We start from the raw sequence: 13,259 nt of genomic DNA, 5'->3' as shown, positions 1-13,259 counted from the left end.
GAGCTACCTGCCAAGGAGCAGCAGGTAAGCGCATAGTCCCTCCTGATAGCCCTCAATGTCTAAGTGTATTTAAAATTGAGAGGTGGGCAACGACGCCAGGGGTGAGGTGTACACCCTGATGGTAATTTGGACTCCGTGATTGTGCCCACCCCCAAGATCCTATATGTATGTGTAATGAGAGTGTGAATAATGTGAATGTCTAAGTTGTGGGATAAAATTGAGGCAGAGGCAGCCAGAAGGGGACAGAGGGGGGGGGGGGGGGGGGGTAGCCTCCTCTGCACCCTGGTGACATACCCCTACTCCAAGGCCCTGCATGTGTGGGTGGTTGTGGTGGAGCGGGAAGAGAGAGGCAGCTGGAGATGGGGAGGGAAGGAAGGGAGGGGCAGGTAACCCCTCCCTGGGGCCAGCTCCCCCGCTGACCCCAGTAGGCACTCCCACACTCCGCGACCCGCCAGAGAAAGGGGGCCCAGGCCCATCCAGACCGGGGCCCAGTGCAGCAGCGCCTCCCGGCCCCACAGAGCCCGGGACAGTCCACCCAACCCCACCACAGAGAAAACTGCACCCACCCCACCATCCACTCATCTTCCAGACTACATAAGACAGTAAACGTCCAGGCTGAGATCTTCCTCCACCTCTCCTGTATCTCCCCCTCCTGCAGAGAGAGTTCCTGAAGAGAGGAAAGCTCCTGCAAGATGTGACCATCTCCCCCACCAGTTGAAGAGCCCCCCAGGTGGTTCGACGCACCGGCGGCACCCTGCTCCAGGGCCGGGCCCCCATGCACCCACCCGCCCACAACCCCGGCAACACACCAACCAGGATCCAAGCCCCCGAGGCCCCAAAAAAAAAAAAAAAAAAAAAGATATTAGAAGTTTTTAAAAAAGGAATCTGAAACACTCTCGAAGTGGCAATATTTCTTCTTCTCCACCAAAAGATCCATTTTATTTTTATATTTTTCTTTTCCTTTGAAAGAAATCTTTTGGACCCTGAATGTTTATGACAGGAAACAAAGATAAATAAATATATAAAACATATAAACATTAAATTGCTTGGAAGTCACACGGCCTAAGTCTTGTAATATTTGATAGTGCTTTTTTGCATTTATAATTATAATGCAGGAAAGTCAGATCAACACTTCATCAGATACAGTCAACTGTGCATGAGAGTAAAACTGACTATTTACTACAACTATGGCATAAACATCAAGAATCACTTTCTAATTCCAACCTAAAATCGGGAAACATTATTTGCTCTTTTTTTCTAAAATACACTGAAATTATATAGTACTTAAAATGTCTTCAAATGTCTTTTTCCTCTAAAATATATAATATAATAAATATATTATATAATATATATAATAAAACTTAAAGTTATTGTCTACTAAGGACGTACTTTATGAAAATTATACCCTGATTTCAAAAAGATGACATTGAAATCATATGCGAAATATGGGGAAATTACACCATAAGGTGCAGTCTGTATTATGAAAATGCTTTAACATTGAATTAAAGCTTTGTGTTCTGAAATAATGGCCAAAAAGTTGACTTTCTGGTGTTCATTGCTAGTTTATTCTCTATATCAAATGCGATACATTTTAAAATCACTAAAGATGATATACATCAGAATATGTATTTACCCTAAAACCTTTAGGAGAACATTAAAAAAATAATTAAAAAAACGTTTTTAACAATAAACATAAATAAAGAAGTAATTGCAAACTGTAAATGCATTAAAAAAAATTTACAATCTTCTAAAATAGCTTCATGATAAAACACAGAGAATGGATGCAGTCAAGAATGAAAACACAGGAAAATTGCTCAGCAATATAAACACAAACTTTTAAAACATTTAAATATATGTTTCGGTCTCATAATTGTCCTCTTATTGTGGGTCTTTCAGAAGCTTGAGGAAGTGGTTGAAGAAGGTGCTTTTCAGCAAATATGTTTCAGATTGCTCATTAAATACAGTACCTGAATTAAAGAATTTGCATTATTAGATTTACCTGATACAACAGGTCTTTACACAATTATGATAATCTGAAAACATTTTTTCATATCTGAAATTTTTAATACTTGTAGATTTATGCTTCTAAAACTACTTACATAATTTCCTGTTTGAAAAACTTAACAAAATGCTTCTTTTGTAAGGATTTTGTAAGTTGCAATGATTTGAATAGATAACTCAGTGACTTAAAATAAAAGGCCCACACATAGTAAAGAATGATAATATTTACAACATTTTGCAACAAAGCAAACAGGTGCAAACAGATGCGTTATAAGTGCGATGTCAATATGTCCCAATGACTGAAAGTCTCCAGCAAATCAGAGTTTGTCTCAAGTCAGGTTTTAGCTTCTCAAAAATGAGACTCTCCTGTGTCCTGGCTGCTCTTGGATGCCTGAAGATGACAAAGGGGCATAGTTCAATCAGCTGTGAAAACCATCTCAACTGTTCCTTAAGTATAGGGAACAGTTGAGGAACAGTTGCATAAGTATGAAAAAGTATTAAGTATAACATTTTATTTTCTTCTTTAACCAATGGGAAAGAATTGAGTTGGGTTTAAAATTTAAGTAGTTGTTCCATAATAGATCAAATGTTCAAAATGAATGAAAATGAAATGAAATGAATCAAATCAAAATGAATGTTCTATAATAAATGTTTGATTTCACTTTAATATTGCTTAGTGACAAAGTCAAAAAAGGAAAACAAAATATAAATAGCTGCTTACTTGAGCTTTGCTGGAGTAATTGAACTCTTTGTAGCTCTTCTTCTGAGGCACACAGAATCTGGCCAGGATGTTTTCATATTCTTCTCTCACCTAAATTCAGAAAATCTTTAGTATGGGCATCACTAAAGACAGCAGAACTCGTCCCTTACTTTTGAGACAAATGTGACTAACCTGTTTGGAAAACAGACAGTGCATGATAAAGAGCATAACACCCTGAAGGCTGCCAAAAATGGTGAACAGGTAAGACATGGCTACAGTGCTTTCCTCAAACTGGAAACAACCAAAGATCCACATGATGCCCAAAACGCACAGCTGTGCCACTGCAGTAATGGTGAATGCCCTGCAGGAGGCAACAAAGATGCATACATATCATGTGCGAGGTACTTTGGTGAGGCAATAGATTACGTTATACTTTCCACACAGCAATTGCATGGGGCGTTTAGTGTGGGCAGCTTGAGTTGTGACTTACTTTATTTTGTGCAGATTATCAAGATCAGGGTTTAAACTTGAGAACTTCTGTGCTAACTTCCACACAGTTATGAGAAAGAAGAAAATGTTTATCTGAAAGACCAAAGAGATGAGGTTTAAACATAACACAAGTCACCATTTTGGATCACATTAAACTCAATAATTATTTAAATACTTACAATGATGATGACACAGACAGGGCCGAAGAAACTCCAAATGAGTTCCAGATTTAGCCAACAACTGAAATGCACATCAAGAGTTTAGTAAGTAAGTAAGTAATTCAAACTTGAATTAACGATAGAACAATATAATTGGAACTGGGAAAACTTACTATCTCTTAGTGCCATATCCTCCAGAATTAGCTAAGACAGAGATGGTAACGATAACAGCTGGAACACCATAGCCAACTGCCATCATGTGGAGGGTTTTAAAGGTGGTGTTGAAGACGAGGACAACCATCCTGAACAGCTGAATGCCCTCCAGACACATCCAGCAAAACGCTGCCAGGTAGCAGAAATGCAAGATTCCTGCTACCACTGCACAGCCAGCCTAATAGGGAAAGTGAAGGAAAGAGGAGGATCAGGGTAACAGACATGAATAATGTGGATGAATATGAAGAGGGAGAAATGTCTAGAAATTCCTCAATTGTTTATGTGTCTATTATATATCTCTTATTAATATCTCTTATGAATAATTCAGTAGTGTGAGATTATTACACTGTCTTATGTTACATTGTACCTCTGATTTAAGCTTATGAAATCATTATATAGTTTTCGGTTGCATTATACTATAGTTAGAAGGTGAAATTATTAGATTGATTAGGCTGGTTTGTATTACATTTGACTGCTGATTTACTGTGAATGAATTACACTATCCTATGGTACTTCGTACTGTTGATTTATAAAGAGAATACTGTTTGCAGAGAATCGTGGCTTTGCTTTTCTGATTGTAGAAAGAACAAAACATATTGCACAGGAAGCCAAGGTTGTAACTTAGGCTCACTGAGAGAGAAAGAATGTGAATGCTTAGTTTGGAGGAGGGCTGAAGCTATAAGAATGTGAGAAACAGTCAGACACTTTGAGATTTTGCCGGACACCCTCCCGTGCACATCTCCCATTCGGACATTTGTAATGCTCAAAGTGTTGTATGGAATAAAGAGAATTGTATAGATTAAAGAGATTGTTGATTGAGCATTTATACACTGAGTGTTGTTATTCCTTCAGCCCAAAGATCAAAGAGTTGGGGTATTTAACAGTAGCTTTGCTGCAACTTAGTATACAGTTCTCTGTTATATTTGAAGGTGGCAGAAACTTCTGCTAATGCACACATGCTGATGGCAAGTGGAGTTTCTGTTTACCTTGTTCGCTGTCTGAGAGATTCCCGCTAGAAAGACAAGGTTTGCAATGAAGAGGCTGATGCAGAGATGCAGGTGGATGGTGGTTCTTGTGCTTTTAATGGAGCGGATCATTGAGAATGTCAGGATGGAGATGAATAAGAAAATCAGTGAAATGGACAGGCCCACCCAGGTGATCAGCTGCAACTCGAACTTATTCTATTGTGGAAGAGAAAGAATGGTAACATTATTGTATGAAAATGGGTTGAAGTTTAAACTTATTCTGAACTAAAAGCATTATGGTATATATAATTAGTTTTAACCTCCATCTCATAGAGGGCCATCAGTACAGCAAAGCTGCTCAGGTGATTACAGGAACACACAGTATATTCCGGGTTTGACTTCACCACATCGCAGCCACGATCAGACCATGATCCTCCGTTCACCGAGGAATCCCAGAACACACAGATGTGCGTTTGATTTTTCTGTTAAACAGATGTACACCAGAGATACTGACTGTTCTGTTGTTCCTGTTTGTCAACGTAGATTAACACAGTCCCTAAACATTAGTAGTAAGCTCTCCTCTTTACCTGTATCAAGTGGTCCAAAGTCAGATTCACTGGCGTTTTGAGTTGGCTTGTATTTCTGTTGCTAACAGTGACAGTCACCACTTTGGAGTTTATTTTAAAGCTCTGGTACTTTTGTGGTTTGATCCCATCAAAGAAGGTATCTGTAGAGTCTTCCAGGTTTGAGTAGCTCATCAAGGACACTGTTGTAAAGCCTGAAACAATAAAAGGAGAAAATAATTGGAGTGTGTCATAACGTGATAAAATTGGCTACAAATTTGATATTCGTTGTCATTACCAGGGTAATAGGCAGGTTCTCCAGCCGCCATTTCCATCTGGATGTCCAACTGAGCATGCTTAGTTGATAAAGTTGTGTTTCTTTTGGATATAACAGGCCCATGATGTACCAGCATTTTCAGCTCTGAAACCAGATAAATGTTGTTGTTTTTTCTTATCTTACACTGCTTGTTCAATAATGCTGAAGAAAATGTAATTAATAATAAATGTACAAGCTCTAGGCAAAAGCTCCTATCATATTTGAACATATCTACCTGAATTGGACATATTTGTTTGTTGGTTTGTTTTTCTTTTAAATTCTGCTGCAAATGCAAATTTTTATTAAACCTGTGTGAGTGGAAGTTGTGTTTCTCCCTGGCATCTTCGTCATGGCTCCAATTAGCCTCAGAACATTCTCCACCAAATCCAGAAAGATGGAGACTCTTCTTCTGTCTTTGAGAAATTTACTGGACAAGAGCTGATCTATTTCTGACTGCAATCTCTAAAGACAAAGAGAGGAATGAGAGAGGAGATCATGAGAAACAAGAAACAGAGGCAGACTGAGGCAGACTTTCAGGCTACCTCAGTGTAAACGGTCTATGAGACATCTGAGCATCATGTGACAGTTTGAAAGAGGCAGAGCATTATTTTCCTGCCTGGTTTCAAGAAACTTGATGATTTTTTTTTGCAGTAAGGTTAAAATGTTCTGAATTTAGTAGTACCGTCAATAAGTCCTCTTCAGTCTGGTTTGTCCGATCAGATGGATTCTGACTTTTGTCCCCTGTGAGCTCCTGACAGCTTTTATTGAGCTGCTTCACAATGGGAAGTTTCTAGAAGAGAGATTGGTGGTGGATAAAACAAAAATGTGAGACAACTCTATTCATAATATGTGCTGAATTTTGATACTTTATAGTATTTGTGATGTGGAGTTACCTCTTCCAGCCCGTTTAGAGCTTTGAAAACATCACAGTTCGATTCTGAAGAAAGAAAGTTTAATGAACAAATTTGCTTACGGATGACCAGAGGTATTCAATAAGTGTTCTGTTTGTTTCTGTTGCATTTACTGGGAAGAACCCCAGTTTAATAATGGATGATGGACAGTATTCTCACCAGTGCACCGTGCGGTTTGGTTGCCATAGTTAGTGAACCCTGCGTTGCACATGCAGTAATAACTGCCTTGTGTGTTGTTACATAATCCATTCTGACCACAGGGATTTCCTTTTTGACATTCATTAATATCTAGAGCAGCAGGAAGAAGACATGTAAGAATACCTCTGAAAAAAAATCCTCTGCCATCACCTTAAACTGAAGAGCTCACTCTAAAATGGAAGCACCAATGAGAACAACATTTTACCTTCACATGTAGCATTTTGATCGTGATGAAAGGTTTTATTCCCAGTAGTAGAAATGAATCCATCATCACAGGTGCACAAGTAATAGGGGATAGTATTCACACATTTGGCGTTAGATCCACAGATGTCTTTGTTTTCCGAACATTCTCGGATATCTTTTAAAAAAGAAGAGACCTTTAATCTTTACATAAGTTATGACTGTATGACATAAACTTTCTCCAAATCAACCACAGAGTTGTTATCACCATAAATTTGAGATGACTTACCTTCGCATGCACCAGTTGTAAAATTCACCTCCCCTGTCTTTCTTTTGAAACCATCTTTACATTGGCAGTAGTAGCTCCCAATTGTGTTTGTGCAGTTTGTATGTTGTCCACATGGCTTCACATCATCATTGCATTCGTTTATATCTTTGTAAAGACACAAACATTAGAAAAGATGTATTTGCATAAATATTTTTTTTTGATATGATTTTGTTACAGATTAAAAAAAATGTCTTGAAAAATCAAAACTCAAACTTTTGATAGAAAAAGTTTAAAACACATCTTAATTATTTCTTTTTTAATAAAATTATTTAATAGATAATATTAGATTATTTATTAAATAAAAAAAATGCACACATTGCTCAGCTTGCACATTTTCCATTACTGATTAAGTGTCAGATGTTTTGTTTTGTAAAGTTTGTCATACCAATGCACTCTTTTTTCTTTGCTGAAAATCCTAGAGGGCAGCCTGCTGATATTGACAGCACCATGATGAGGAAGAAAGACAGAGCTAAAAAACAAGCAGAGAACTGTCAGCTTTGTATACTATAGTTCAGTAACTTTTGAACATTAATCTATTCTGATGTTTTATTCTGATTATGAATTTTGTTTATCATATAAATTGCACAAAAATGGTTGTGATAGTAAAAAGTCTGGGAAGAAGAAGCAAAGGCCCTCATTCTCTATCATAATTTCCTCACATTATTCCTGCGTCTGAAATATGATTCAAAATAAACAGCACATTGGTGTCTGGAGAACTGTGCTTCCTATGAGTGAGAAAACATTACATGACAGAGCACAAAAACAAACCATTATTACATCTGCGAGTTTGCACAGACCATTTACTTTGAACTCCTAACTGACACCTGATGTGCACTTTATACTGCACCGTATAAAGTTGGCTATTTAAAAACACAAAGAAATTTACTGTAATCTTTGAAACAAATAACTAATTTATTGTTATGGCTCAGAAATATGCTGCATCTTTTTCGTTTTTGGGGTGGGGGTGGAGAATGAAACACCTGTCATTGTATTTACAGTTTATTTTTTTCCATGAAAGAAAACTGTTGCCAGTTTAAAACGTTTGGTTGCTAGATGCAGCAACACTTAATCATTTGTTTCCTGACTTAATTTGAAGAAGTTAAAACATTGCTAAATTGTTCAATTGCTTAATATAACTTTCTGTATAGCTGACAGGATGGTGGAGGATGGGGAGAAGAGAAGAAACATTAAGTATAAAGGTCAACTTAATATTAGTTTTTTAACCAGTGAAACCTTTAAGAATCTCTTTTCTAAACAAGTCTCGAACCCTGACTTAGTGTATGGTTAGTAAAGCTCTCAAAGGAAACCTGCACATGTACAAGGCGGTCATTCAGCTTCTTCACAAAAGGGCAGCAGTGCTGTGCACTAAAACGACAGTCCCTGGTGTCTTTTTAGAAAAACTATCAGCTGTCAGAACTGTGTCATTCAGAAATAAGAAGGAAACACTTTTTAAAAAGAATATTTACCACATGACAGTAATGAAGTGAGAATTAATGTGTAGCATGATGCGCAGTCAGCCAAGAAAGTAATAACTGGGCTTTTATATCATGGAATTTGTTGGGTGAGTTGCCCCCTTTTGCACGAATGTGACATGGTTGTAATGTCTCATGAAAAATTGGAATTATAGCTTAGATGAAATGAGATATTCGACAAAAAATTGAGAAAATCTCTGAGAACTTTTATTCATTTACTATAATTTTGTCAATGACAATATGCTGGCTGACTTTATCTCAAAGAAAAGTGACTAAACAAATGCAACAAAAAGCAAGAGTTTCTATGTCCGAAAAGCAAAAACTGCTGTTTAGACATAGACATTATTTTAGACAGCTTAAGTATTACTAGACAGCAGTTCAATGAAAATGTTGAAAATGTTTTTGTCTAAGTTTCATCCTAAATTCAGATCCTTACAAAAAAAATCTTAAAAGATAATGTTTTCCATTCCATCTCCCACATATGTGACTCACCCAGTATAAGAAGCTTCCATCTGCACGTCATGGTGAAGAAGCAAAAAGAGTCCTTACCCGTTTCAAGAAAGTTTAACCAACCCAGACAAAAACTGCAGAATTATCTACTTTTAGGTTGTCCCAACCTTTTCTCTTCTTCTCAACTCTTTCAAAGGTTCTTTAACTTGTTTCTGTAATTTAAAAAACTGAAAAATAATAAATATTAATCCACCAGTCAAATGAACTGATATAGAAAAAGTAGCTAACGTTTATGCTGACAGCAGCAAACCAATAACTCAGCGACTGAAGCACTCCCCAACAACACACATCCCTTCACAGACTGAACTATCCCCTTTCTCTTTCTGCCTGTCTGACTACTGGGGTGACATAGTGTGGTGACTGTGAATTTTAGTTGGGAGGAGTTTCTCTCTCTCTCTCTCTCTCTCTCTCTCTCTCTCTCTCTCTCTCTCTCTCTCGCTCACTCTAACACACACAGTAATAAGATCAGTCCTCTGACGCAGAAGTTTTTATGGGAGTACAACCAGAAGTTTCTTTTTAGGAACTAACTTTTTGAGGGGTGCGGTGTGGTGACAGATGAAATCCAGTATTTCTGACGACTGCACAGCTGCAGCAATATGCTACTAGATTATGCAACCCTGATAATTTATGTCTCTTTTTGCCATAGCTCACTTGTCACTTGAACTTTCTCCTCTTTTAGACGTAGTGTGGGAACAGACAGAGGGTTAAAAGTTTAGATTGTGAGGCTAGTCATTGTTTTACAGTGTCCTGCCAGCTGATATACCCTCCCATAGGCACACAGTCTGCTGATTATGATGATGATGACATATTCATGGTTTTAGCCTCTGGCTGCTTATGTTTTTTAGACAATGTAACAATGGTAACAGCATTGAGCTGTATTTAGAAAGAATTAAACAAAGAAGGCTTCTACTATTTTGTTTCCTCTACATAGTATATAGTCTGTATGTAATTCCCCAGAGCGGAGGCCTAGTGCACTTTGATTCAATAAAAGGACAGATTAAGCACTACAGTACTGGAAAAAATACACCACATGCTTCTACAAACCAAAAACTTTACATCTTTTAAAGGTTTCCTGTTGCACGGTGTAACAGGAAACAGTCTTTTGAAACTATACTATGACGTGCTTGGCTACACACACACTCATACATTTATGACCTATCAAGATCTGTGAGGGTTGATTTTTGCTCTGAAAATATGAAGGAAAGGAAACATGTTGCAAGAGCAGTGTCATAAAATAAAACAGACGGCTAATTTTTTCAGTGACTTGTTTTGTTTCCAGTTGACATTCATGGTGTAATTTTCAGGCCTGTGCAGGCTGCAGTCTTAATTTCATATCATGATTATTGTAGACAAAGATTCAGTGCCTAAAATATAAAGTGTAAGAGCAACATTTTGTCATGTTTACATGAGAAACAGATATAGATATCAATGCTGGTATTGTTATCAGATCAGACCAGTGATACTACTTGTATCACTGGTATCGATCTATATGCAAAGTCACAGACAAATACAGAAAAATGCTTTTTTCTTACTCTTTTTTTGCTTTACATTATTGGAAGTTTTTCAATAACCCAACTCACAAATAACAAGTATGTTCAGATCTCTAAATTACAGAGCTCTGGACACAAATGTTTGGCTTTTTTTGTTGGTCATTATATGTAGCCTACAGTGATGTGTTCATAGGTGTATATGAAATAGTTCTAAAGTGGTAGCACTGTTTTTGCCTGATAAATATAAAATAAAATCTATGAATAAAAGCTATCACAATGTAACTTCACTAAAAAGTACCTAATATTAAACAGAAAAGCTACATAATGGCACAGTGGTTAGCACTGTTGTCTCACAGCAATAAGATCCTGCCTTCAAATCCACCGGGGCCTTTCTGTTTGGAGTTTGCATGTTTTCCCAGTGTCTGTGTGGGTTCTCTCCTGTTATTCCGGCTTCCTCCCACAGTCCAAAGACATGCATTTAGTGGGGTTAGGTTGTTAATTCTAAATTTCCCATAGGATTCAATGTGAGTGTGAATGGTTGTCTGTCTCTCTCTGTGTTAGCTTTGCAACAAACTGGTGACCTGTCCACGATGTACCCTGCCTCTCTCCCTATATCAGCCAAGACATGCGCCAGCGTCCCCGCTGAACTGGATGGATGGATATTACATAGAAAAGCAAGCATATCAGTGCAACAAGGGAATACATCTGAGTAGCAACATGATGCATCTGGCCAACACATACAATACAGATAATGGTCAGTGTCAGGCTTTGTGGGTGAGGATGTTATGCATACCTCAGTCAAAGCTGTGCCTAGCATGATAAATCAGTGTGTGAGTCCAGAGCTCAGGCACTCCTTTGCACATAGTCTGTATTCAAATGATACATGTGTTCCGCTTGAGTTGGGCGACTATCTTCCTACTGTTTCATTTTGACTTCTTTTTCACAGAGTGACTTTTACCAATAATGATCATGGCAAGCATCCAAGGCTTATCCTGTTATATTTCAAACTTCTTCCTGCCTATAACAAGATAGTGTACTTTCAGAGTTTTGTGTATTTTGTGTCAGTTGTGTTTGGTTTTTCTTGTTTCTTTCTGGATTCCCAAACAATGAGGAGGAACCTGAATGTGACCCAGTTGTCTCAACAACTTCCTGACATACCCTGAACCTAGAGGTCAGAATGGAGTCTGAATGTTTTGGTTTGTGTCTGTGTCTTACACTGACGACTGTAAGTCCAAAATATGTTCGTGTCATAGAAATCTGTGGTACAGCAGTGAATATTGAAGTTAGCCAAACTGTGTGTTTTAACTGATACTGCTGGTATGGTACGGCTCTTAAAGCAGTTTTCACTGAGCCAGTGTGAAGTTCTAGCTTGGACACTCTTGCTTTTTGCTACTTACTGTCTGAAACTGTTAACATGAAAAAAACACAAAAAAATAGTGGTACTGCTAAATTCCCACTTCTCCTTTTCTCTTCTGCTTTCCATCTTTTACAAGAAAATTCTGTTTAAGCAACATGACTACATGTATTACCTATTAGAGAAGAGAAACAAAACTGGGACATTTTGTTAAATAACCCGTGTTAGTGTCTCAAAAAATACGCTCCTGTTTGATTCTCAGAAATCTAAATTGTCATCAGTCCTTTGCAATGTTTTTTTCTTTTTGGTTTTATGGTTTTTCTTTAAATTCTTGGCATTTAGGAATTTAAAAACAAAAACAAAACTCATTTTAACTGAAAAACATCAAAAACTATTCACACCTCCCCCCAAAAGCAATACTAAAATTAATGTTTTGATACTGTTTTTTTCAGTTACTTTTGACCTAGCAGTGTGACATACAGGATATGGTTGAGGTTAGCAACTAAATACATTCCACAACTGAGGAACGGATGAGAATGTAGACCTCTTGCTAACCAGTGAAACACCAAAAGACTCTCCCCTTTCATCTCACACGTTATAGCAAAAAATGTTGTCAAAGTTTACATTAAGATCTTTCCTTGCTTTTTCATTTAATTTCTTAAGCTACTAGTTTGAAAGTTCTGTAGAAGTAATTAGAAGTGCTAACTGACAAGTTTAATCCTGCTTTCTTTCAGCTTTTATCTCACATTACTCTGTATCAGCAGTGAATACAAATATGCAGTTGATGAATAGATGTTGACTGCTATTCATAAAGACTCAAAAATTCCCGCATTGTTGAATGTAGTGTTCAACACTCTGTACTGATCGTTGTGACAATATGTGCGAAGAGACATTTCCCTTTTATAGCTGTGAAAAAATAGCTCCCCTGCATGTAGAGGAAGTGTGTTCATGCTGTCACCAGCTTTTCACACCTCTGAGCTAAGCTTTTACAAAGTGCTGAGATCATGGGTGTGCGAAACCTTTTTTATTTTTGTTGCTGCTCGTGTTCCGCTTTGTTGCATATTCTCTTTTTGTGCTCGTTGACCTTTTGGTAAAACTAATAAAAAAAAGATTAAAATGAAAAAAAGAGATGAAAGAGGGAATAACACCAAAGAGGAACAAAATAGTTTCGAACGGCATGGTAGTTGTGTAAGCAACTAAACAAGTAAAATGATTTACCTAGTTCTCCTAGTCATTTGAACTCTGCCGTGTAATTACTCATTTAATAAAGCACACTTATCCAAATGCTCACTGTTTGGCAGTGAATTAGGAGCTACATCTAAAACTTTAACTTGTAGAACAAATCAAAGTAAATTTTCTCTTGACTTTACAGGCAGAAAATGACTTTATTATTCAAACATGTTTCAAATCC

The 13,259-nt window shown here is 37.4% G+C and overlaps 1 protein-coding gene across 1 annotated transcript; it reads right to left on the bottom strand.

Annotated features, from left to right (window-relative positions):
* Nucleotides 1–1,401: 1,401 nt before the first annotated feature.
* On the bottom strand, nt 1,402–9,328 carry LOC146711566 (adhesion G protein-coupled receptor E5-like). Its single transcript, XM_085454452.1, has 18 exons — nt 8,987–9,328; nt 7,408–7,491; nt 6,984–7,127; nt 6,720–6,872; nt 6,476–6,604; nt 6,299–6,342; nt 6,088–6,195; nt 5,714–5,867; nt 5,388–5,510; nt 5,114–5,304; nt 4,847–5,008; nt 4,548–4,742; nt 3,522–3,739; nt 3,370–3,430; nt 3,192–3,283; nt 2,894–3,062; nt 2,723–2,812; nt 1,402–2,392 (listed from the first exon to the last, which is right to left on the bottom strand). Exons 1-18 carry the CDS (start codon nt 9,015–9,017, stop codon nt 2,351–2,353), a joined length of 2,190 nt encoding a protein of 729 aa, XP_085310578.1. The 5' UTR covers nt 9,018–9,328; the 3' UTR covers nt 1,402–2,350.
* Between the last annotated feature and the right edge of the window lie 3,931 nt (nt 9,329–13,259).

Source organism: Copadichromis virginalis, linkage group LG4, assembly GCF_057382275.1.
Source record: "Copadichromis virginalis isolate Kocher_CV1m ecotype Utaka linkage group LG4, C_Virginalis_male_GT1.1, whole genome shotgun sequence".
In the NCBI taxonomy this organism is placed as follows: domain Eukaryota; kingdom Metazoa; phylum Chordata; class Actinopteri; order Cichliformes; family Cichlidae; genus Copadichromis; species Copadichromis virginalis.
Note: the sequence above shows the minus strand (reverse complement) of the source record. Positions and strands in the feature narration are given on the sequence as shown.

Coding starts and splice junctions, on each gene's coding strand:
- LOC146711566 (XM_085454452.1), bottom strand. CDS start 9,017: ATGACGTGCAGATGGAAGCTTCTTATACTGG. Junction 5,009..5,113: donor CTTTGGACCACTTGATACAG/GTAAAGAGGAGA, acceptor TCTGTTTAACAG/AAAAATCAAACGCACATCTG. Junction 3,740..4,547: donor TCTCTCAGACAGCGAACAAG/GTAAACAGAAAC, acceptor TTTCCCTATTAG/GCTGGCTGTGCAGTGGTAGC.